Source organism: Lycorma delicatula, chromosome 4, assembly GCF_047948215.1.
Source record: "Lycorma delicatula isolate Av1 chromosome 4, ASM4794821v1, whole genome shotgun sequence".
NCBI lineage: Eukaryota > Metazoa > Arthropoda > Insecta > Hemiptera > Fulgoridae > Lycorma > Lycorma delicatula.
Genome location: NC_134458.1, coordinates 65,151,980 through 65,179,754, shown reverse-complemented (window position 1 = coordinate 65,179,754; position 27,775 = coordinate 65,151,980). Strand labels below are relative to the sequence as shown.

At 32.6% G+C, this 27,775-nt stretch overlaps 1 protein-coding gene across 4 annotated transcripts in view; it reads right to left on the bottom strand.

The window, feature by feature from the left end:
• LOC142323486 (uncharacterized) overlaps nucleotides 1–27,775 on the bottom strand; it is a 207,888-nt gene that overhangs the window by 126,088 nt on the left and 54,025 nt on the right. For all 4 annotated transcript variants that reach the window (XM_075363199.1, XM_075363201.1, XM_075363200.1 and 1 more), the window contains one exon: nucleotides 10,041–10,174. In XM_075363199.1, the coding sequence (XP_075219314.1) occupies nucleotides 10,041–10,174 (134 nt within the window). The remainder of the gene's footprint in view (nucleotides 1–10,040; nucleotides 10,175–27,775) is intronic.

The window sequence follows — 27,775 nt, the reverse complement described above, 5'->3', positions numbered from 1 at the left end:
CGGTTTACTTAAACCATAAAATATCCGCTTCCGTTCGACAGACAATAAATTAAAATAAAACATTACTTACTCTTTATGTGACGTTTTCGAATTCGAATTAGAATCTTTTCGACGGTTCCGACCTGTGTTCCGATTCCGTCTTTGGACGTTGCATGACATGAAAAAAACTTTAAAAAGTTTAAAAACGGAATGTTTTTACCGATCCCTAAAGCTACACATCTTAACCTTTTTTTCTTTATCGGTCACGTTCGATCCCTTTCTCCATCGCTTCTTTTTTTACGGTAACCGTTATAATATATACGTATTCATTCATTACTTCTAATATTTTAATTTATTTTTGTTTCTTTATCCCCCTTACTATATTTCTCTTCTGCGCTTCCTACTGTCACAAAGTTAACAGACTAGGTGCTCCGAAATATGGCTCGTTGAAAGAACGATTCGTTCTTTATACTATAATAATTTCCAAGATTTTGTATTTCTTTTGTTAATCGTAAAAATTCTTCTCTTCGGATTTCACGATTCGGCTGTTTTTTTACGTTCTTTTGCAGCACCTCGATTACGTAATTAAATTCTTCCCACAAAGTATTTTCGAAAATGTATGATATCGTTTATACTACTCGACAGAACGGCTTTGAACGGTGAATCATCATCGATTATTTAACGAAATAGTGAACGGTTAATCACGACAAATATTTAGCGAAGGGAATCCAGAATATAGTGTATGAATTCCCCGCCACTCATTCAAAGACTACATCGGCTGACTTTTGATCATTATCGTCCAGCTTTATTTCTCAACTTTTTTTATTTTTTAAAAATAAAATTTAGAGCTGCATTCTACTTTTAAGACCGGGCTCACACTTGCAGAAAAAATTCTGATGCATTTTCTCATGTTGTTAAAATGATCTATTAAATTACAGTTATTGTAATTTTTGTTTTTTTGTCGATCAACTAATCTGTTTACAGCCGAACTGTTGAATTCCGATATTACTAAGGTTAGAATCGAATGTAAATGCGCATCAGGCACGCGTGCCGGATATATTAATGTCAGATATATTTTTCATTACATTCTCATCGTCGTTCATAAACCGTTTAAGGTTTTGTGATTCGTTCTCGCCTCAAAAAAGTATGTAAACCAAAACGCAGGAAAATAGCGGGGTTTAAAAACGGAGCAAATTATCTCATTATTGAAGAATTCCATTATTACTTTTTTTTCCATTTTACTCGAGTTTATTCAACAACTACGAGTTATTTAGGCAGAGAGAAGTAAAGTTATGCTCTTAAGCTACGTTTCCTCTGTTTCCGTGCTTCGAGCTATACAAAAAACACGCTCTGCTATATAGACTAAAGACTAAACGAACGCTCGATACGAAGATGTTACATTTACGGCTAATAGTACAATGATATTTTAACGAAACCGATAATTCAGATTCCGTACTAAAAGGCTTCCAAAATTCATTTATACGATTGAAATCCTTTTACAGATCACGGATTGTACAATTTACCGCTTATAATAAGCTTTATTATTGTGACGGATTCTCTATATTCAATCATGTCGTTTAAAATCTATAGCTCCAGTACGGATTACATAAAAGTTCTCATATTTTTACGTAATCGCTTGGAGTACTTTTGTGAGACCCCAGAAGTTTGGTTTTATCAATTGCACACGATTAAAATTATCTACGACGTATTTAATTATACTAAATAATAAGCGAGTATATATACTAGTAATCAGCCGATTTATTTCAAACTCAAGAGATTTAATATCAAGGTAGTCAAATAGACGGGACGTCATTTGCAAATGTAATCTGATGATTATCGTAATAATTTAAACCGTTCAAATAATTCATAATTACAGTATTTTTAATTTTTTTTTATTTTGAAATGCGTGCTCTTCTGTTTTTAAGTCTTTAGAAAGTTAAAGGTTTTAATCGATTTCATTTTTTTTAGTTATAACATCTAATAAGAAGTTTTTGTTGAACTTCGTTCAGAGAAATTAGTTTTTTTAGAGGGGGAATTTGTAAAACAGAAACACGATTTGGTTCAGTTAACATTAATATGTTTTTTTTTTAAAAAAGCGAATAGATAATGGTACGAAAATTTTTGTTTATTCTGGCCTCTGGTGTTTGTAGATTAAAAATTATAAACTATTACATTTATTATCGCATAATCGACCCGTTTCTGAGAACAGTAGAAGGAGAAACCCTACCGAAGAATGGTGATACGGGGCAGTACCCGACCTGCAACGATCATGACGATGAGTGGTGTGTGTGTGTGTGTGTGTGTGTGTGTGTGTGTGTGTGTGTGTGTGTGTGTGTGTCGCAGCAGAGGGTTTAAGCCTGGTTTATGTCAGAAAGTTTTGTGTGCTGCACGACAACCTTAAACGATATACCGATCCTTTATCACTTTTTTCATAGATGGTATTTGGCTCAGGGGGCTTGGTCGAACTATCTAACATCAAGCGGCAGACGTACTCTAATTCGTCCACACGATTTCACTCCGTTTCGTCGAATATAAACAGACATAGCGAGCGACAATCTGTTGGGAATATGTATTGCTCTATTACGAATCTAAATTGGAGGATGAAATATTCATCGCACGCGTATGGAAATACTCCACTGTTTATAAAATGAGTACTTCGCTGAAAAAAATAAATTTTCTCAACGTAGATCTCTTTTTTTTACGACAGATCTATCTGACTTGCTATTAATGTCTGTGTGGTAGGAAGTTTGTAAATTAGTTTAAGTAAAAAAATTATCTATTACTACGCACGTTTGCTGATCACGAGTTGAAACTGCGAGTATATCGAACACGACGTCTCGGCTGCCCGCATGTTTGCATAGTTTACCCAAATTCTTAAAAACAATTTGGCTGAATGTTCTTCGAACTTTGCCGTATGGAGACGATTTGACCTGTCCACAACCGACCTGTCATAGAGTAAATAACAAGGCCGTTCGAAACCCGGTTTTATCACGCATAATATAGCACGAAACACGTTCTAACATAAACCAGCCTATCTCATTATTCTTATACATTTATTAATAAATATCCATCTGTCTCTTCAATATTCTCGTGTAATACATATAGCAGACTACGTCTAAAATCCGAGCTTAACAACAACAAAAATCTTCGTTCTGTAAGTCGGAGCTAATCGAATTCGTAAGATTATTGAGACCTCAATGACTCGCTTAGTGAGGACAAAAAATAAACTTTTACAGGAAATAATCTAGAAAACTATTATGCAACATTTATCGAATGTTGTAAAGCACGATGATTCAAACCATACGAAAGAATATTTACGATCTTTAATCTCCTTCCGATTCGATATATCCGACTTTTGCGAATCCCGCCTCCTTATCGTATTTTTACAGTTCAAATATCTTGTATGCCGAAAAGCAAACTTGTTAACAAATTTGCACGAAATGATCTTAAAACCGATCACACAATTTAAAATAACTTTCCGGTAAAGCGGTTCGCAAAAAAGAAATCGTAAGTTTACACGATACCGATAAGGGCAAACCTATCTGGGCGACTCTCACAGAAGTGCTTTGTCCGTACTGAATATGTTTCCAGACTTCTCTCGTTCTTCAAGATAATAATTTTTGAAAAGCTTTACTGCCGATAAATTGTAATATTTTTATTTAAAAGGTGTTACTAAATTATCTTCCAGTTCATAATAAGAGTTAATGTACTTTCTTTAGGTCATCTATTCGAGGTGGAATCAGAATGAAAATGCAATTTCACAGTTTAACGATAGTTCGATTTATTATTAAACGTTTTCAATTGCAATAGCGGAAACAAAGCCTCTTTGAAGATCATGTAGTAGGTAAAAAGGGAAAGAAGCCATTTGTTCGTTCAAAGGACAGTTATTAATTCAATGTATACATACATGTTTCGAAGCGAATTTAAATAGCGGTTTTTACCGCATAAAAGATTCCTCTGCCCGGGCGTTCGGGTAGTTATTCTATTTTGTTTTATAATCTCACTGAAATATTTTCTGGTTTTTTCCAAATCACACACTGGTAGAATTAGAAATTACCACTTAGCAGCAGAAGTTTGTAGCGTTCTTTCGAATCGAGTCGCCGACTGATTTTGCTTTTATAAACCGTAAACTGATGTTTTTCTCCCCTTTTAATATAAGGAGACAGGTAGTTACACGATGAGACTTCTTATCGTTCACGAACGGCCAAAAGAGTAAAATAGCAATATAATCGAATCGAACGGCTCACACTATCCTGTAATACACGATCGAATATAACAGTTGATTTTGTCACGAACTCGAAAGGTACCGAATTAAACCACTCGAAATAAAGTTATATGCACCTACCTGACCGAGGGATATTAGCTAGGATATCCGTCGGATGGTAAACTTAATTTACAATCCTAGATGGTAAACATAACGGATCTAGTTATAAACCGTCTTCACTGTAGTACGAATTCATCCGAAAAAAAATTTTTCTTCGAGAGAGCCGACCGGAAAAAATAAATAAAAGCGTATACTTGCACGATTGAAATTTATAGTTAGCGATCGAATGTTTTATGAATATAAATTTTACAACGGGTACACACAGGAAGATATGAAGACCGTCTGAAAACGTACATAGTAGTCGGTAGTGTTCCTGAAAGAATCATCCGATTTTAAAATTTCATAACTAAAAGCTTTTAATCCGTTTTGATCGAGCAAAGTTCTGTTAGAAAGAGGGAACTCTCGAGTTTCACGCCGTTGCCGGTAGGTAGCACCAGAACTTCGTTCATTTTAGTGATAGAGAAAATGGCGACTCCACAACATAATTTAATGTTCTACGCTTCGCGCAGTGTGAGCCGTAATTACTGTTCAGCGTGATTTCCGTAGTGAATACGGTGCTGAACCTCCTAAAGTTCAGAGCATTAGGCGATAGTATAGATATTTTAAAGACACCGGTTGTCTTTGTAAGGGGAAATCAAGTGGTCGACCTCGTGTGTTAGACGTAGGTGTGAAACAGATCCGTCAGAGTTTCTCTCGTAGCCCCCGAAAATCAACTCGCCGTGCCGGTAGAGAATTAAGTATTCCCAGAATGTCTACCTGGCGAGTTTTGCGTCGACAGTTGCTTATGAAACCGAACAGGATTCAATTACTGCAAGCTCTTTATAAAGATAACAAACAACGATGTGTGGATTTTTGTAAATTCTGCGTAACAAGGTGGCAGATGACAATTTTTGTAACACGCTTAGTGTTTAGTGACGAGCTACTATTCATTTAAGTGGGAAGGTAAACCGCCACAATGTTAGAATATGGGGTACGGAGAAGCCACATGAATTTGTACAGCATAGGAGAGACTCCCCTAAAGTTAATGTTTTGTGCAATTTCTCGGGAAAGGATATACGGTCTCTTTTTTCCTTAGAGAACACTGTTACGGGAACAACGTATCTCGATATGCTTGAAAACTGGCTTTTCCTTCAGTTAGAGGCCGATTCAGAGATTTCATTTTCCAGCAGGACGGAGCACCATCTCACTGAAGTCTGTACGTTCGAGAATTTTTAAACGATAGGATTCCTCAACGATGGATCGGCCGTATGGGACCTAACAATTCAACCTTACATCACTGGCCTCCAGAAACGCCTGTCCTCACTGTGTGCGATTTTTACTTGTGGAATTTTGTGATTATGAGAGACAATACGCTATAATTCGAACGTTCTTTTAACTGCGTTTCTTTTCAGAAAGGAACCGTTATTGCGTCCTTAAAAACGAAAAACTTCTTTTGATTAAATATATATCATCGATACTATGTTCTAAATATAATTTTAGGCGGCTTAGATTTCACATACGTAGATAGATGATCGGTTCACAAATCTTGTGCGTGGGAATATAGAATGGAAATTTTGTAAGGTACGAGAAAAAGGCAAGCCCGACTGTCATCTAACCCGGGACCTTCCGGAAAAATGGTTGAAATGTATCTGATATATACTTCGATAAAAATAACTGTACAATGTGCGATGAAAAATGGCTGACTGAAAGATTAAAACCCGCATTAATAAGCGCGGAGACAATGAATAAATTAAATTCTACTTGAAAGAGGCTAAATCTAAGTATTAATAGAATAATCCGTACCGAAATATCCTATTCGGTAGATAGAAAATAGAATAAACTGGGAATTTTAGAAAAAATCGGCGAATGAATATTCGAGCAGGCAGAAGAAAAAAACAAAAAAAATTTTACGTTATACGCACAAAAATTGAATCCGGTTAGAATATGTGTCCTGAAGACACTATGACAAAATCGGAAGCTAGTGGGAAAAGTGAGATCTCTCCTTTTATATATATATATATATTAATTTATTGACTCATTATTTAAGACGAACCGATCGCTGGTAATGAAAATCACCGGTCCTAACGCGAATGTCACCGTATCGGCTGTAGCCAAAGAGACTGAAGAGACCGAATCGTACGAGAATGCAAGCTCCAGGTGTTTAGTTAATACTAAGCTAATATCAAATCGAATATGACCTGAATCGACATAAACTGAAAGCGATTACATAAACATGCAGTAAACGTATATAAATGAAAACCGATTCATCCGTAAAAGCACGATTGTAATTTTAAAGCATTTAATCATCCGAACACCCGACAGCAACCGATACGTATGCGGAATAACGAATAACAAATACTTTCAAAGGCAGTAACGACAATAGATGAAGGTTTTAACGGAAAGAAACCGCTAACGAGTAATAAGATACGATTAAATTTAAGCGAATGCGTTGAGAAATTTTACGTTTTGAATTAGCAATTTTTGCTGGGGTTAAAAAGAGGATATAAAAGAGAAAAAATAAATGAAGTGGGTGGGACAGAGAATCCAAGAAGATACGATCCAGAAGAAGAAAAGGTGAAAACATCTAAAGAAATATTTTAACTTTATCCTTTAATTTTTAGTCGATCCGAAAAGAATTGTTAGCCGCAAAACAAAATGAACAACTCGGGATCCTCCTAACTCAAGAACATCAGATAAATACACATTAATACAACGAATCTGTGCGCGTTTGTATTTGTGCATGTGTATGAGTGAAGGTGCAAGAAATATAGAGAGAGAGAGAGAAAGACAGACAGACAAGAAGGTGTGAACATGCGTGATCGCGCGCGTGTTGGTGTGAACGAATTTACTGTACAATTTTTTAAAAAAATGTTTAATCGCAATAAAAATGTTGTCTTCATTAGAAACTATGTTTTAATAGGTAACCGATTACGATTACTGTACAGTTAGAAAAGAATATTCAGCTTCTATTGAGTTTCTTATCTCAGTGAATCGTATATTTCGTGTTAAAATCACGAAAACACAGTAATGTACTAATAGTAACTGAATAAATTCATAATAGAAATTTTTATAATCGCTATGACAAAATACGTAAATGAAAAAAGAAAAAAATAGAATACTGAAACAAATAATATTCATAACTTAATAGTGCTTGACCGTGCGTAACCGCTTATAGTTTCGACCGTGAGATAGCAATAGGCTATTGCTACCGTGAAAAAGCAGTGAAACAGTGCAATAATAAACTAGTATTTATGCAAATAAACAAATCGATGGCGGTACACAGAAAATAGTTAATGCGAAGAATGGGTATTTACACTTTCGTTTCTTAATCTCCAAAACCACCCTCTCCGTTTGAAATTTTGTTCACTTTTCGTCAGGAAATGGCTTCAGGAAAACGTAGGGTTTATGATATCTATATTATTTTTGGGCGGACAGGTAGTGAAATCAGAGCTTTATTTAAAATAAAAGTTAAAACTTATTTCATAGTAATTTTTTTCTCAGATATTAAAATATCTGTACACACTAAAAATTGTTTCGTTTCTTTTCTTAAGCAATGCGAAAAATGGCATATGTATTACATTTTAAAACAGTTGTTTATATTTAACGTAATTCATTATTCTGATAGCGGTCTTTTGGAAATTTATTATTTTTTTTTAGATTTTTAAAACATTTTCATCAATCGTATAAAATTATCTTGTGAGATTAAATTAGAGTCTTTAACGAAGTCGCGCTTTGAAAGTCATATGTACGATATCATGAACAGATTTAACGATATATCTGAATTTTTTTAATCGATCGAAAATGAACGTTTTTTTAAAATTTCGGTTAGTCGATTCACGTCGAAAAATACGGAGCAAATGAAACGACATTTAGCGAAAAGCTGGAGGCGAATTCTCCCGCCTGTTGTACTAATCAACGGAAAAAGGGGGAAATTTACCGGCATATAAATTTGAAGAAGCCTACGCATAAAATGGAAACGGATTTAGCCTAAAAAGACCGACAGAGTTTACAAATTAGCTTCGCTTTACGCCATAATTCGTTCTCCATTTATTCGCATATTTTAGTCGATACGTCCTCGAAGGATAAATGATTAATCTTAGGAACGATTTGTATCCGATTACAGAATAAAAAGCTACGGTGACTCACGTCCATAAGTGGAAATCTATTTACACAAACGGATGTGACAAAGTAAAGATGTTTACGATAGGAATTTCAGTCGCCAGTACCGCAATAGAACTTACGCGTCCCTTAACGTCCGAATATTAAAGAAAGACTTTGCAGATTATTTTATATAGAAGAGGTTATTTGTAAAATAGGTAAAAAATTCTAATGCATTTCAATAACTTAAAAAAGGAAACCCGCTAAACAGAACACGCGGGTTAATGAAGAGCCTATAATCACCTTTTCAAAAGTTTTTCGCTTTTTTATTTAAGGCAAAATGCCGATGTAAAATATCAAGTAGTTTCTGAATATCGAACTGAAACGAGCGAAAGTAGTCGATAATAGAAAATCAAAAGACGGGAAGAATAAACGAACGAGAGAAAATAAAAAATAAGGAGATGAACAGATAAACCGGTGCTCGGATGACGGAAGGTTCGAGTACTAGGCGACGAGTAGAGCCGTAAGGAAGGTCAGGGCTTCGATAAGGGTTGTAGACCCTAGTCTCCGCCCGATCCAGTTACTACTGGAACGGATCGATAATTTAACCGCAACGAACGATTCCAGCTACAGAGAACGGGAGCGGGCATACACAATACATTAAAGGCAGAATTTAGCGGCCTCATATTCGAATAAGTAATGGAAACGAACGAAAGATTATACGAACAGATCGATACGATATTTTTATTTACTTGTAAATGAATTCGTTTCACCGATCGACACGGATCGCAGAAATTTTATCAGATTTTTTTTTTTTTTTAACTCATAAAGTTAGTTAAAACTGATTTGTGAAATAATTGTTTTATAGGGGCCTAGTCATCTGCGAAGAATAGGACAAAACTCTAAAACCGATATGATACAAGAAACTACGAATTTGCGGTTTCGTATCCGGTTGACGTGCAGGTAAAGATAGAAACAGATTATGAATGTTCTCTTTTCATTTGCCAATAAAAAGTCAGAAACTATAGCCCACATAAAAAAAATTGTAGAACTCGATAACGAATCTACGTCAATCGATCATGTGATCCACCGAAAAAACCGGATATTACTCGGAAATCGGAAGGAGTAGATCGACAACAATTGCGATTTTCGGAAAGTGAATTTTCAGTAAGAATGAATGCCGCGAATAATTCGTGAAGTGAAAAAAGACGAGGCACAAAGAATGAATAACAGATTTAAAGAATCGCAAAGGATAGTTCAATACCGGTAGATATTTTTGTTTCAACGATACAACCACGTTCTCTACATATGATCTACGAAAAATATTTTTAATCATAAAGAATATCACAAATTTTTATCTGTCGGTTAAAAACAAATATTGGACACACGAACGCACCGACTGGCACAGAAATTACAACACGTAATCATGAAACATAATCGCCTGAAGTAATCGTAATAAGAATTTTATAATCATAATATTATTATTATTAAGACGATGTTTCGCGTTCGTGAATCGAAATGTTTCATCGAGCAAAGGTTTTTTGAGACAGACCTATAACGATCAGCCGATTAATGAACCGAGCATCCGGTTTCCTGCGGTCGGATTCAGAACCAAGCGGCAATAAACTCGGTAGCAGATTTAATTTACATTTAAACTTACACGAGCTCTTTCGACAGCGACAGCATCCGTCGTCGAATCATCAGATGTACACCCGTCGGACATAGCCAGAAATTCATGTGTTCGGTGAGCCAACGCTGGATTTTTCTTTCGACGAGGAAATGCAGGCTCGATTCCTGAAAAAGATGTACAATAAATACTGCAGTACTACTTACATTATAAGTCACATTTTTAAATTGTAAAATGTATCAAACGTGTGGAATTAAACATACATGCATCAAACATACATTCAGAGGAATCGTTTGCTAGTTCTAATGAGCCATGAAGATCAGCTATCCTAGTTAGAATGCCGAGATACAGCTCTTGTCAAATTATTAAGGCTAAAAAAGAGTAACTGTTAAGGATTTACGAAGTGAGATATTAAATAAAAATTCAGATTGGGCTTCCACTTCGGTCGAATGAAATGAAAGCGGTCGGGTCTGCGCCGCATTTTGCGGTGGAGATCCGAGACCGAAGTCGATCTACATTAAACAAGCAAATATTTTATTCGCATAGGTACAAAATTAAAACTGTACGTCACGGTAAATGACTATCGATACAGTATAATTACGTATAGATTATGACAGGAATGGATAAAGTGTGTTACCCTACGGATTACAAATGGAATTGCTCCAGCATTTTCCTGGAGTGAAAACCGTAGGAAAATTTTAATCAGAGCCGGATCACAAAATACTAAATGAATAAACAAAAGCGGTTAAAGTTCATATTTAATACATAATTATAACAGATGTATGAAATGATAGTATTTTTTGAGTACATACCTGAAGATATCGTATAAATATAATCAGTAAAACAAGTAACAATTAGAAGTCAATAACTGAAATAATTGGAGTAAATAAATATTATTTGTACACTTTTATCGAGGAGGCAAAAATGTCAGTTTTCTTATTTTTAATATTAGGATTATTTAAAATCGCATATTATCAATACGTAGAATAATATCGTTTTGCAAAAATAAATCTTTTTAATTTTACATTAAATAAATCATAGGAAAATTTTTTAAACGAATCTGTAATATATAATTTTGTTACTGAAGCAAAATCTGGTCCTTTCCGAAATGCCAAAGTATTGCGCTAAGATCGGACTACCGGACTACAGTTCTCTACTAAAGTAATTAAAGTTTTACAGGAATAAATTACTGTTTGTTTTAAATATGAAGCGCATTTGCAAATATTAAAAAAGTTTGAACATTTTATTCGCTGTATATTGTTCTATTATTAATATTTGCTGACTTTAATGGATGATCCCACAGTCCTTTTTGTATCATGAAAACTCTTTCTTACACTTTAAAGGAGCTACAAGAGATGTACGTTGAAGACGATAAAGATAACGATTTATGCGTTTTAAAATTACACACTTCGGGATCGGAAATACTATTGGTATCACCGATGAGAATATACACACAATCGGCAATGCAACGTCTACCTGAGAAGTACATAACGACGGAGGTGTTGATAAAAAAGGTACGGCGAATGTTTTTTGTTTTTTTTTGCGGCGAACGTCAACTTTCTTTTTTATTCTCGTCACGTTTATTCAGTCACGTTATATTCAGTTCGTTTTTGAGACAATGTAGAAAGCAAAACTCCCAACATAAAAGTCTTTCTTTTGACGATGTACCTTGCGAATATCTCAAGTATTTCAGCAAATTTTCAGTATTCTGGCGCGAGTGGGTTCACTAGTTCCGTTGGAACTAGTGAACTTTTCACGTTATTCAGTCACGTTTATTTTCGTATTACATAATTTCCATGAATTTCATAGAAATCTAAAATTTTGGAATTCAAAAATAAAAATAAAATATGTCACGTTTTATTCAGTTCGTTTATTTAAACGAACGTTTTATTTGTCACGTTTTATTCAGTTCGTTTTTGAGACAATGTAGAAAGCAAAACTCCCAACATAAAAGTCTTTCTTTTGACGATGTACCTTGCGAATATCTCAAGTATTTCAGCAAATTTTCAGTATTCTGGCGTGAGTGGGTTCACTAGTTCCAACGGTTTAAATAAAAAGTTATTTTCTTTCTCGAGATTTATATGACATCATAACTTACTTTATTTAGCCGATCTCTAGCCGGCGTGTTAATTCGGTTCGATTTTAATAATTTCAAAAACATTTTTAATTAGCTGTCTTACCGTATTCAGGTCGTCTCAAAATACACAGTAGGTGTGTGTACGGCCAAACCAGTAGAACGAGCGATGTTGCAACGTGTAGGTCGCCGACATAAGAAGTGCGAAATCGCAGCCGTTTTTTGACATTTGAAGTTTTTTTGCATTTCATGAAATACGATGCAAAAGTACATGTCCTGAAAGAGGTTAAATTCAGAGTGAAGGTGCAGAAAACGTCACGTAACTACATAAACGATATATCTTATTACTGAAGAATACAAAACGTTAGCGGATGAACTTACAAGGAAAGGCGTAATACGTCAGCTAAAATCGTTTATCAACAAATAGCGATCTATTAATAAAAAAGAATCCCCGTACCAAAAATTCCTCTAACGGAGAATGAACGACAAGAATATATCGGAAACGGATACCGTTATAACTCGACATAAAGCGGTCATTACTCTAATATATAAGAAAAATAAAAGATTTCATAGATGTTTCGGTAGCTTATAATGATTCAGACACACAAAAGTTATTTTTTTTTAAATCTCCAGTTTTTATTCCTAGGAAATGAAACAAAAGTTTACGGAAACAAAAAGACTTTATAACAGTTCTAACCATAATCATGTCTGTAGCAAAAAGTAACGGTGCAATAATTCATAAAGCGATAATTTTGAAAACAGTTGACGTAGCACTAGAATTTCCTAATGAAAAATAAAATAATGATGTCTTAATTAGTCCTGCCGTTATATTAACTGATCTGGGAAAAATACCTGAGAATAAAATAAATAATAACCTATAACTTATTAATAGAACAGTTCTAATTATTCATTAAGATTCATTTCTCGGATATGAAACGATGTAAAGTATATACCGGAATAGATCCATAATATTATAAGACTAATCAACCGTCGTTAGATGATCTGTTTAAGAAACGGTTCATGCATTTTATTGTCGAAGGATGTCGACGCCCGAACTTCCTGTACCGTATTTCATCTTGCCACGCCCTAATCGAAATTATTTCGTTCTTCAACAATTTTTTTTTCCATCGTTTATAAACATTTTATATTATGTTATACACTTCAGAAAATCATACGGAAGCGATCATCTGTTTAAATCGAATACGGTGAATCGTACGGAGTATTCGTCAGATGTACTCTTAGGTGCCGACATGACGTATACGGCCAAATTTTTCCCCCAACAAAAAATCCTGTAACGGCTTAAAGAGATAACCGTCTTGGTTCGATATAGGTTTAAAATTCACCCCTTACATCGTTCAGAATATGATTTTTTTTTTTCATGAATGCGTTGATATTTCATACAAAATCGAAGTGATTTAATAGAATTATATCGGCTTTTTTATGTTAATATACTAAAAATATCACTCCCTTTTTTTCTTTTTGATTTGTACACGTTTTTATATTTATTTTATGGTTATCTACAAATAATTCACTTCAGCAGGTAATATTTTCCATAATTTTGGCTTTTTTTCTTTTTTTTCTGTTTAGCCTCCGGTAACTACCGCTTAGATAATTCTTCAGAGGATGAATGAGGATGATATGTATGAGTATAAATGAAGTGTAGTCTTGTACATTCTCAGTTCGACCATTCCTGAGATGTGTGGTTAATTGAATGAAACCCAACCACCAAAGAACACCGGTATCCACGATCTAGTATTCAAATCCGTGTAAAAATAACTGGCTTTACTAGGACTTGAACGCTGTAACTCTCGACTTCCAAATCATCTGATTTGGGAAGACGCGTTAACCACTAGACCAACCCGGTGGGTATAGAATTTTGGCTTGGTACGTAAAATGTACACGGTAAATACTGTAAAGAAAGAGTCAGGTTAAAATTCAAAGCCTGGCTAAAGCGGGCGATGTAAGAACTCAAAAGAATACAGCATATCATCCAACGGTTAAATGGTCGGGAATAAACTCACGAGGCTACGTTAAAAAACTTAGTACTTCGATGTAATAACAGCTTAAGGGTATAAATTAAATAATATAAAAATATGAATAGAATAGCAGTAATATTTATTACAACATAATAAAATTTTAACCGATGAAAAATAATCAAAAAGAATTAATAACACAAACACAAATAAGAACTGGAGTTATCGAAACAATTAAGGCGAAAGAAATATCCTAGTTAAATCTAAATAAAAGTTATGAAGCAACTGAAATCAAATGGCAGAAGTTAATACGTTCGTGAGACAGCCCACATCTCCACACAGCGTGAAGGAACAAACATTTTTAGCAGGTTTTAAAAACAGGAGGTTATCTATTCCAGATGTACATGTGATTTTACTTTGTGTACTACTTATTTATAGATACTATTATTTCACGAAAACATCGTAGATTAAAAATTAGTGATTTTATAAAACCCATAAAAATTAACATTAGCCGGATGGATAAAACCTTAATCATATATATATTTAATCTTGCATGAAATGATAACTTGTATTCCTTATAATCTGATGGTTTATAGCAGTACGTGAAATATTTACAGGTAGTAGCATCTCGAAAGTAAACGTTTAAGTAAATAAAATCATATACTAATGGCCCGAGTTAGCCTAGCCTAATAAAATAACTCCCTCGGTCTGTGAAATTGAATTATTCAGGTGAAGTTTCCAAATGTTCTAGTATTCGTATACTATCGGTAAGCTTTTTCCAGCGATCTTAGCAAACGACGGCTTAAAAAAAGGTTTTTATTCTTTTAATTATCATTGTTAAGCTCGTTAAGCAATTAAAAATGTCAACAAACAAAATAATTAAGAGAATTCGTTAAAAAAATTATGAATACCTCACAGTAACTAAAATTTTAAACCACTACGTCCTAACGGTATGTTCTTCTAACGCACGTATTTAAATTTAATGAAATAAAATTTTACATATATGATAACTTTACAAAGTAACACATTTTATATATAAATATATTTTTACACCTTTAAAAAAGCACGTTCAAAATTTGAAAACTAAAAATTAGCTACATCAAAATATTCTCGTTAAAAACTTTTTCATAATTAATAAAGAATATTAAAATATGAAAATCGGATGATATCGTGTAGGCGATTAGCTCTGATCTGACAAGCCCCCACACTTATTTTTCATAATAGTATAATCATCTCAGCAATAGCGTGCATTGCTATGGATACCGCCAATTTAAAGTTTTTCAACGGTTTTCAGGAAGAATCGGTATTCGCACAATCAATCATCGTTCGACTAGTATTTTTAATATGGTTCTAATGAGAATGCACATTACGATAACAAATAAGTATTTAAAATAATTAATCGTCGGGAGACGTTACATAATGATCGAAGTTTTTTTTTTTTAGAATCGTAGGTAATCATGATGTCGCTGATTTTACAAGCCGCTCTAATTAATTTATTTTGTTCGAACGATGCGAATATAAAGTCACACTCTTAAATACCATTATTATTTTCTTTAATTTTTAATATCATTAAAATATTTCCTTTGACGTCCGTACGTTTTTTTTACAAAACAAAAAATGTTGTAGCAGATCCATTTATTATTTGATCATATGATTCGATAGGGTTCGATTTACTTTTTACGCTTAAAGTATAAACAAAAAAAAACAATAAGACAAATTAATAATAGCAGAAAATTTATCGGAATAAATTTTGAATAACACTTTTCTTACATATTAAAACATTGTTCTGGTTTTTTGAGAAACTGATTTTTCCATTTTTAGTACTTCCTAAAAATTTTGTATTTAAGAAATTTAAAGAATTATATTTTACTTTACATGAACATATAGTATTTTATAACAACGTTTTTTCCAACACTACGCTTAATAACATTCTGTGTATTGCACTACGGAACAGATATCAAATTAAAAATCTCTTTTATGATTTACACTTTTAACTTATTATGTTATTGTTTTTTTTATAATTTCGGGAAATACTATGAAATTTATTTAAATTTAAAGCGTCTTAATTGTAGTAATTATGAGATGGTTTTAGATAAAGAACTGATTATTAAACCTTTTGTCTAAAGTTATTAGATTCTTGCTAAAACGTTTGTATTTTTTAAAAATTGACAACGATAAGATGCGTACAGCAGAGTTAAAAAAAACAGTTTATCAATTAAATCAGAACTGTTCCTCATTCGTTCTATAGTATTAAAACGCATACTTTTTATAGATTATGATACCTGAATCTTAATCGACTTAGAAAGATATCGAATTACGATTCGGTACGTGAATCTATTTTCGAAAATAGATTCGGAAAGACAAAATCTGATAGTCAATCAGAGAATTTATTTTTGTCTCTTTCGAATCAAACCCCTTCGAGGGTAAAGCTTCGACAAACATTCAGCAGAGGTGCTACGACAGTGCAAACGAGACTTTTTTTTAATGATTAACACAAATTTAATACTTTTTATGACTTTACGGAAACTGAAGCGATCGAACCGAAAAAAAAAGTTTAAAATTCAAGATAAAATAGACGGCATCAATGCACTGAGTGTTGGCCTACATTATCGAATAACGCAATATTAACGATTTTAATCACGGTCGATCGTGAATTATTTATAAAGTAAGGTGTTTGAAAGTTATCGAATAAATTCAGAAGTAAAGGAAAATTTACAAAGAAATATTTATAAACAAAATTCAAAAAGATAGTTTCGTTTCGATAACAGTTTTATAAGAATATATACTGTAAGTATTACTTGACAAAGTTTAAAAAGCATAAAAGGACAGATGCGCAGTAGTTCTACCTGGGGTGTCTGAAGTAGTATCGGCAGTGCTATAAAACAGCTGAGTGGGATTCTGTACCGCGAGAGGACGTCATAAGGAGCAAGATGTCAGTTGCCGGCGCAAGAATCCGTCCCTATCCTGAGCGTCAACTTACCTTTCTAAACTTTTATGAGTAATATACGATCATAATGCTTTTTTAATTGAGAAATAATATCGACGTCTCACGAGATCGTTTGTTTGAATAAATAAGGAGATTTATGAGTACAGCTTATAATAGATTTGGGTTATTTTACAAATTTGAGGGAATTTTTTGACGTAATATTACAGATTAGTAACGAAAATATAAAATTACAAACCGAAAAACATCTGCATCCGATGGAAATTTTTAAACAAAAATAAAACGATTTCGATTTATAAAGATATCTTTCAGCAAACAATTTAGGAGAATATAAACCAGTTTCGAAAATTATTGAAGTCCGTTTTAAGGTTTTTCGATAATCAAGAAACGCCTGAGAGTGCAAAGCGACGTCAAACTCTACGCCTACTTATGCGTATGTTTGTGGAAACTTAAAGATTGTAAAGCGAACAGGTTATGACAACAATAAATCTGTTTATTTTACTGATACTTGAGAATGTTAACACAAATATTACGTAACTTCTGTGCGTAAAAGATTTTTGTTCAAATCCTTCCTGAATACGATACTTATTACGTATAACGTATCAAAAATCAGTACAAATATCTGCAGGTTCGAAAACAATTTTTATAGTTTTATAATTAATGAAGAAATGTAAATGCTATTATTTATTTATAATAGCGTTATAAATAAATAATCTCGCCCGACTTAAAGCGCTCGATAAAAAAAAGCTTCTTTTTTTACACAGCCCTTTATATATCATTATAAATAAATGTTTCCGGTGATATCCGAAATAGTGATGAGAGCAGAAAAATACATAACTGTATTTGTATTCATCAAGTTCTAAGTTTTACTTAACCGTACAGAGTCGCGTGTAATTGTAACTAGATAAGAAGCATTATGTTCCTTTTTAGTATAAACACGTAAAAGAGTCATATAGATACGCAGTAATTATAATTACAACTAAAATGTTGTTATTCTTAAACGAGGAAAACAAGTAACGAACATCGTTCATCTTAAGTCGTTTGAACACTTTGTTAACTTTATGCGTAACATAATTTCCGTTCGCTCTCCTCTCTTGAAATATAACCGATCTTCGAATCCGGACAGAAGCTTAAAAAGCCATTAATAATCTCTTTATACCTTTCCTTTTGTTTAAATAACATTTTTTTTTGGAACGGATAAACTGACGGTTTCAAAATATTCAAGACCAAAATTCCGACCGAAAAGTTTACATAACAAAGGACGAATTATAACGAAAACGGTGATAACACTGATAAACATAATTTTTGTTAACATGCGATACATAATCAGATTGTGATGCTGAAATCGAATATGAACTCAGAATCTTTCTATCACTCACCAGTTTTGAAAAATTTTTTAATTTTAATTAAAGGATATTTTTTCATTTTTCAACGTATAGTTATCATTTTAAGCTCCTATATTGTATTTTGTTAATTCATTTTATATTGTTTAACTTTGTTAAAATAGTTTTCAAGCTATAAATAAACAATACTAGACAAAGAATTAAATCATATCATAGTCACAAATTATGACATATTGAACACTGAAGAGTGAGCCTTCATGGACAAGTTAATCATGTCTGTGCAGGTCAAAATATGTATAAGTTACCCATCGGGTTGTGCGTGGTTAACGCGTCTTCCCAAATCAGCTGATTTGGAAGTCGAGAGTTCCAGCGTTCAAGTCCTAGTAAAGCCAGCTATTTTTACACGGACTTGAATACTAGATCGTGGATACCGGTGTTCTTTGGTGGTTGGGTTTCAATTAACCACACATCTCAGGAATGGTCGAACTGAGACTGTACAAGACTACACTCATACATATCATCCTCATTCATCCTCTGAAGAATTATCTAAACGGTAGTTACCGGAGGCTAAACAGGAAAAAGAAAAGAGGTCAAAATATGTAGCTGAAAACACAGCTGTGTTGTTTGTATTAAGCACTGGATTTAGGAATGAATTAATTTTGTTCAGTCTTATTGCTGTCTTAAGTTTGTTAACAGTGCAGTGTCATAATGCCTCGAAATTGAGTAAATGATGTGGATCCCCTTTTGGTATGTATGTGGTGAGTTTACCGTAAAGTCAAATAGAAAAAACATTACACCTTTAATTAAAAAAGCATATCATTTGTACTTTCAGTATCAAATTGGTGATCAGGATAAGACGTGGGCTCTACATATAGTTTGCACTAATTGTTCTGTATATTTAAGAGAATGGCTGAAAGGTACACAGAAGGCCATTTGGTGTACCTATGGTTTGGCGTGAACCAAAGAATCATGTAACGGATTGTTTCTTTTTTTTAACAAGTGTGTCTGGAATTTCTAAAAAAACGTAAACATAATGTGAAATATCCTTCATTGCAATCTGCAATCAGGTCTGTACCTCACAGAGAAATTATTTCAGTTTCTGAGCCACCTGTGAATATATGTTTCGAAAGCAGCGATGAAGAATCAGGCAGTACTGAAGAAGACAACTATGATTTTGATTTTGAATTATCTTCCAATCAGCCACATCTTATATCACAAGGTGAATTAAATGACTTGGTTAGGGATTTAAAGTTATCAAGCTGTACTGTTAGGATCAAGACTGCAAAATTGAAATTTACTTCAAAAAAATACAAAAATTTCGGGCTTTCGAAGCCGATAAGAAGAACTTTGAACTTTCTCAGTACTTTATTGATAAAAATAATTTTGTTTATTGCACAAATATTGATGAGCTTATGTTGCACTTGGGACAAGTTCATAAACCTGAGGACTGGCGCCTTTTCATAGATTCGTCCAAGTATAGTTTAAAAGTGGTTCTACTACAGGGTAACGGTAACAAATATCCTTCGATACCAATCGCTTATGGTATTAATTTGAAAGAGACATACGATGTGATGAAAGACGTTCTTAAAAAAATAAATTATAAAAAACATAGCTGGAACACATGTGGTGATTTGAAAGTTATAGTTATTTTGTTAGGCATGCAGTTAGGCTATACTAAGTGCATGTGTTTTCTTTGCGAATGGGACAACCAAGCTAGGTATAAACATTATGCTACCAAAGAGTGGAAGAAACGAGACACCTTAACTCCAACTGAGAAAAATATTATTCACGAGCCCTTAGTTGAACCCAAAAAAATATTTTTACCCTCTCTCCATATAAAGCTAGGGCTAATGAAATATTTTGTAAAAGCAACGAAGAAGGATAGTGCCAGATTTTTGTACATCAGGCAGAAATTTCCGAATGTAAGTGAAGGAAAAATTAAAGAAGGAATATTTGTTGGTTCTCAAACAATAGAGTTGGTCAAAGATGATGTATTTAAATCAATGTTAAATAATGTAGAAAGTGCCGCTTGGGCTTCATTTAAAGACGTTTGCAAATATTTTCTCGGCAAACAAAAATGTGACAATTACCACGATATTCTTAATCAAGTTCTTATACAGAGGTATGGGATGTAATAAGTCTTTGAAAATACATTTTCTCCACTCACATCTTGATTTTTTCCTCGGAGACGTAAGTGACGAACACGGTGAACGTTTCCACCAAGACATTTTGGTGATGGAAAGCCGCTGTAAAGGGAAATAGAATACTAACATGCTAATCGATTACTGTTGGACATTAATTAGGATGTGCCTGAGGCTATTTATAAAAGAAAAGCATCAGCGAAATCATTCTAACACAGGTATGGCCATGCAAAGTTATAAACTTTACAGATTTTTAACTATATTTTCCCTTAATTTGTTTTGAAGCGTAATTTATCTAAAACTAAGGGTGATATAAGAATTGAAACTAAGGGTGATATAAGAATTGTATTTACAGATCTGTAATGTACGCAAAAAATCAATTCAAGAAATGGTAATAAACTTGGAGAAACATTAAAAAAACGTTTTTTTTTCGATCTGTGTAATTATTATTATACGAAAATTAAAGACGTAGGTTCTATTTTTGATTACATTTATCGACCGACAGACAGCGACTGTATTCGGCCGCGACTTCTGTTCGGTATTGTATTTTTAAACACGTAAAAAATACAGAAGGGTTGCATAAAACGTCTCCAGAAATAATGTAATAATGTTAGAATAATTTTTAATAATAATAAACTGTAATCGTAAAGATTGTAGAAATTTAAACAAAAATATTAATCTTTCTGTACGGTCTTTTTAATAAAACAGAAAATATGTAAATTGCATATTAAAATATTTTTAATGGATCAATTTAAATAAAATGTAAAAACTCAAGCGATAAATACTGACCTCTATGTTTTTTATTTGATTTTTTTTATCTCATCCGGCCAAACTTTCTTAAAAAACATTTTGAATTTTTTTTCTTCTAATCGATAACGAAAACCTGTAAGGAATTTTTATACTTTCGTCAGCTTTGCTTAACGAACTTCCGTTCACTTCCGTCTTACTTTGCTAAAACACCGACGTATGTAAATTTACCGCTGCCACTCACGACGACTGCAAAACTTTTATATGAATAAGATACACCGTTTTCATCTAAAACAGTTTTTCAATTCTTTTTCTGTTAGTTTTTTTTTACGTTTTCTAATAGGTATTTATAATCTTTCTTCAAAGCGATGTTTTCGTTTAAAAAAAATCAAATTTTCTTACATAAGTTTTCTAATTCTATTTATATTTTCTTAATACAGTTCATCGGTTTTATTTTTTTAATTGTATGTAGATAATTTTTCAAGTTATATTTAATATTCGATAAATCGATGGTATAATATTTTAAGTTAGTATTAAACTTAATTCTTTAAAACGTATCTTCTTGAAAGTATTAGAAAATAACGTACAGTAAGTATCGTTTATAGTGATATCGGATACAATGACATATCGGATATAGTGACCAAAAATTTGTCTCTTGGTTGGTTTGGTATGGTGTTAATACATAAATACAATATGTATATTGTTTATAATTACATCGGTTGTACTGTCGTATAGGTTATTACGAGTTATTTTTTCTACTGCAATGCAACATTTTATCGTTTATAATGACGGAAAGAAGTGACTCATTGTAGCTACAGAAATATTTTGACGGTTTCTTTTTTCTTACATATATAATGTAGTTCTTTTTTTTTTAACTTCGTATACCAGATTATTGTTTTATTGAAACAGTCACATTCAGTTGTTATTAATCTTTTGCTGTGAGCGTATCGTATCGTGCGGGTATAGTATTGTATTTTACATATCCTGTGTAATTCATTCAATAGTAATTTAATTAAAACAATCACGATAGAGGAAAAATCACACATTATCAGGAGGTTAGAGAATGGCGAACTAATAAGGACATCGCCCAAGAATTAGGCGTAGGTCATTTGACAACATCGGTGATATGGAAGAACCGTGAAAAAATCAGGAAACATTTTGAAACAAATTCTGTGAAATCAAAAAAATTACGACCTAATCAACATAATGATGTAGATTAAGCGCTGTTAAAATGATTTAAATACCAGAGGATTAGTAACATTCCTATTAGCGGCCCTATATTTGCAAGCTAAGGCGAACGATTTTTCTGAAAAATTCGGAAATTAAATTATTTCTGAAATTCGGAAATTTCTGAAATAATTAAATTACTGTTATTTGTAATAATAATTATTATTACTGTATTACAATACCTGTGTAGACGGCATATTAAAGTAATATCACTAAGCTACCTAAACATCGGTTTTTGTTACGATCGGTTATAATGACCTAAAATCGTCAGTCCCTTGGAGGTCACTATAAACGATCTTTACTGTATTAATTTTAGAAAAGTAAGTTCCTTTGATTTAATAAAGTAATCCTGTGGAAGGATTAATAGTTACGATTTTTATTATCCTCTATTACTAAATAATCGATTTGAATTATGTATAATTAGAACTAAACGCAAATAAATCATAACGAATTAGTTTATTTTTTAGTTATAAATTTTACGATAATTCAAATCGTAATAGCGATAATTTTTTGTGACCGTATTTAAAAACGATACGATTATTTTATAAACTATTTAACTTTTCGCCAAAAAGAAACAAATGAAAATATTTTCTGTTGTCTTTTATTAACTTGAAAAGATTAGAAAAAAAATTTTCTCCTTCGAAATTTTTATAAATATATTCGCTTCTATCTGGTAATTCCATTTTCTTTGATTAAATTAACGTAAGTGTTTCTTTTAATTTATTATGCGGGTGATTTAAAAATCAATAATACAATTTTCTAATCGTAGGAAATTGTATTATTGATTTTTAAATACGACATAAAATAAAAACAATGTTTCACGACATCTAACTCAAAGAAATTCACGATCGGATCTCGAAGCGGCTGACATATATTTATCGGTTCGAATGATGATTAAATTTTTACGATGCTACTATAAGACGTTATAAGGCCTGGCAGCACGGTACATAATTTAAATTTTAGAATTTTTATTTATCGGTAGTATTATGCTTCACCAAATACACGCAATAATAAAAAGTTTAACATTATTACACTCCATTAAGAATTAAAAAATAAAACAGATTAACGATACTTACTCCCGTACATCCAAAAGAGCGAATCGGTGTAAAATTGAAGCCTTTTTACGATATTATTTTTAGTGAAATAAATTCATCGTACGAAAAAAGTAACAAGCCGATTATTTATTTCTATTTTTTTTAATTTTTTGAACCCTAGATGAATCTAACTGTTTTTGAACGACATAAAATAAAAACAATGTTTCGCGACATCTAACTCAAAGAAATTCTCGATCGCATCTCGAAGCGGCTGACATATATTTATCGGTTCGAACGATGATTAAATTTTTACGATGTTACTGTAAGACGTTATAAGGCCTGGCAGCACGGTGAGGTGTACGAAGCCGAGAGTATGACGTAAGCGAACGTCTCTTTTACCCCAGAAGGGAAGACTAACGAGTAACGATTCACGAATCCAATGGATAAGAGTATAAACGGTAAAACCGATCGCGCACTGACAAATTATATAATTAGTAAATACGGTAAAAGTGTTTATGCATTCTTCTGTGAATATATTTTAATCTACGTATTAGAAAATATACTCTACAAAAAAGGAAAGACGTTGCTTAGAGAAGGCACAATAAATGAATATTTTGACCGGTACATTACAATATACCGTATCGATCATAATACAAAACCTCAAAAGGGGTAAACTGGTTCGAAATAAAAACGTACTTATATTCTACAATTTATTGCATTATTTTAATTAAATGCATGCGCCTAGGATTATCAAGTGCAAAGTATATATATATATATATATATATATATATATATATATATATATATATATATATATATATATATATATGTATATATGGTATCACGGTTTATATAGCAATATATATATATATGTCGAAACAAACGGAGAGTTAAGGACAGATACATATTGTATCTGCTGAGAGCTGGGTACACATGTACCCACATGTGAACAATACGTATTTGAATAGTGCGTGTATATATATATATATATATATGTATGTATTTATAAAACAAAGACTATGCATACAGATGCATTCATACATTATACGAAAGAATAATAATGATAAAAGACAAATTATATCCGGCTATCTTACCTAGCACATGAACTGTAGAATCCGAGAGCGACGTGTGGCGATCTATAGATGCAAGATGGTGCTCCGCGTCTGCGCTACTGTTCCGTCCTCCTACGTAACACAATGATCTCAACTGAATTTCAGCATCATCAAAATTTTTACCTAATGAACAATTGTGATCGGTCGGCCGTGAAACATTTTTTTTACAACGATCATCCTTTTAATTTAACGAATAAGAAACGTCGATAATTATCTAATCCGTAATATATTTTCGGATAATTAAGATATACGATACGATTTTAATATTACGTACGATAATAATTTATAATAATGCAAGATAATAGTCACTCGACTGTCTCGAAGAAATTTACTTTTTTTTTGAGTCGTCGTAAACGTACAGGTTATTTTCTTTTATTTATTGTTTGGAGTTCCGATTAACCGATAACTTCCGATATCCCGAAAACGTACTAGATGAATATAATAAAATAATATTCGAGCCGATTACGTTGTATGTTTTTATCACTCGTTTCGGTCGTTAGGAGAGAACTTTTATTTCCTTAAGTTAAAGCGTGTAAAATAGAGCGAATAAAAAACCGACTCGGTCGAAGAATACATCCATTGATACCTCGAAAACTATAAAACGTTTCCGAGAAAACAATTTTGTAACCGTTTTCCAAGAAACCCGATCAATAATGCGAAAACAAAAACGTATACGGCCGAATTCGAATATACTGCGGCAGACAGCTGTTTTTTATGAGAATTTCCGTGATGATGACAAGTTTTTTTAATAAACTGAAAAATATTTATTTTCCTAACGTTTCAAAAAAGATTACTTCCGTTTTTACTATCGCGAAAACAAACGGCGGAGGATTAATGCGAATATAAACTGTTTTTTCTGAGAAAATGTATTTTTTACGAATCGAATACTATTTTATAGAACCGGTTATTACCGAGCCGATTACTTAACTTATTATTAACGAATCGATTACACGATATATGACCGTGCTTGAAGCATTTTCAGTAGCATCATCGACTTATACCTAACTTCCCGGATTCCCGATAAGAATCTAGATTTTCAGGGCGAGATGTAATCTTTTGGGTTATCTTTGACGACCAAAGCGAAATCAAAAACGAGTAAAAAGTATTTTTAATTCGTATGTAAATAGATAAATCATCGCTTTCAGTGCATCGACCTGGCCTACAACATCGGTGGGTTTAACGATTTAAAAAGTGGATCGTAAAATATTAACGGTAAACGAAGCGGAAAAACGCAACATTCATTTTTTTAGAGGTAATAACAGTCTTTCGGTACGTTTTTTTTTCTTTAAATCTCTTACGAGAAATATGCAGAATATTGATTTTATCGGCCATTTTTTTCCGGAATAGCTATACCACCTACGACGGTAATGTAGGTGACTTCATAAAGAAAGTATTCCATTAAAATTTAGATTTCTAAAAATGTTTTTTTTATCTCCATTCGACTAAACAGATTGTGAGATTTCACAACAGGACACGTCAGTTTAGATTGTGATTTTACGCGTAACCGATAATCAAAATGTATTTTAATGAAGTTTCGAAAATAAAAAAATTCGAAACAACATTAAAAATGAATTTTTATAAAAAATGTCCGAAATATTTTTCGTTGAACAATTATGATGACATCACTAAAGCATTACGAAAATAATGCATTTTTAATCTCAGAAACACAATTTTTATATAAAATATTTATACTTACTTCCTAGACGACATTTTCACCCGCTGTTTATATTTTTACGTTTTTACAAAATATAACTTAAAAACTTCACTATAAAAGTGGTAAAGTTTACCCCAAAAAATCGTACAAAGTCTTACTTTATTATAATTAAAGCTCTCTTTTTTTTCTATTTAACGTCCAGAACCACCGTAAGGTATTACTTCAGAAGATGATACATATGAATGTAGTCTTGTATAATCTCAGGTCGACCATTTCTGAGATGTGTGGTTAATTGAAGCGCAACCACCAAAGAACACCGGTATCCACGGTCTAGTATTTAAATCCGTATAAAAGTAACTGCCTTTACTAGGATTTGAAACTTAGAACTCTCAACTTCGAAATCAGCTGATTTGCGATGTCGAGTTTAACCACTAGACCAACCCGGTGGGTTATTATAATTAAAGCTGTACAAATGTAACATTGTGAGCCTTATCGTAATATTATACGGAGTATCTTTCCGATTACCTTATTTATCCGAATTTTCATTTAAATTTTATTTATTTATCAAAAGAAAATTACAGTAATATTAAAAGAACAAATTTTAGCTTGTACAAATTTTATTTGCATAATGAAAACTTATATTTTGACTAAACCCGAGCGTTTTGTAATATTTCTTAACTAAGTGGATTAATGACTATATAGAAAACATAATGATTTCTGCCGTTTTCAGAATTTCTGTTTACCAATTATCTAAAAACTGTTACACCGATTTAATTAAACAAACTCTCTGATGTTTTCTCCTTCACCGAGATCGAACACCTTGTTAAATCTGAACTTAATATTTTTCCCCGGGCATTATATCCCTCCCTCTAAATGTAGCGAACTAAATGTACTTCATTACATAAATGAGGGACGCAACCGCTGACATGGTTTAAATTGGATCAATTTATCCAAAATGGAATGGGATCGATCGCTAAGATAATAAGAATCGATCGAGGATATACCTCGAAGAGAATTTTACGAGAATAAAAATTAAAGTGTGAAAAATATTTAAAGAATTTTTCACTATTCCGGGTATGATGGATTATTTATTTCCTCGTTCAGAATGTATTTTTTATGATAAACGGGTGCAAATCTTAATCGCACAAAAAAAACTTTCAAAAATATTTTGTTTTGTTTGACGAAATTATTCGTCATCGTGTAAGGGAACCGTTATTCTTTGACGTTTGTCGCGTAACATATGTTTTAACGACAAATTATAATTCAAAAAACGTGTAACCTCGTTTGTCAAAAGCATTCTTAAAATATTTACCTCCACCTTTTCGTCGTATATGATGATAATTTTTTTATAAGTTATTCGATTAATTTTTAATAATTATAAAAGTTCGGATTGAAAGTTATGTTCAGAATCGATTTTATCGATTAAAATTTTACGAGGAAACTGTATTCTACCGGTCGTGTGAAGGAGAAAAGGGTGTTGCTATAGAGCCACAGAGAGCGCATCGCTCTGACGGTGCCT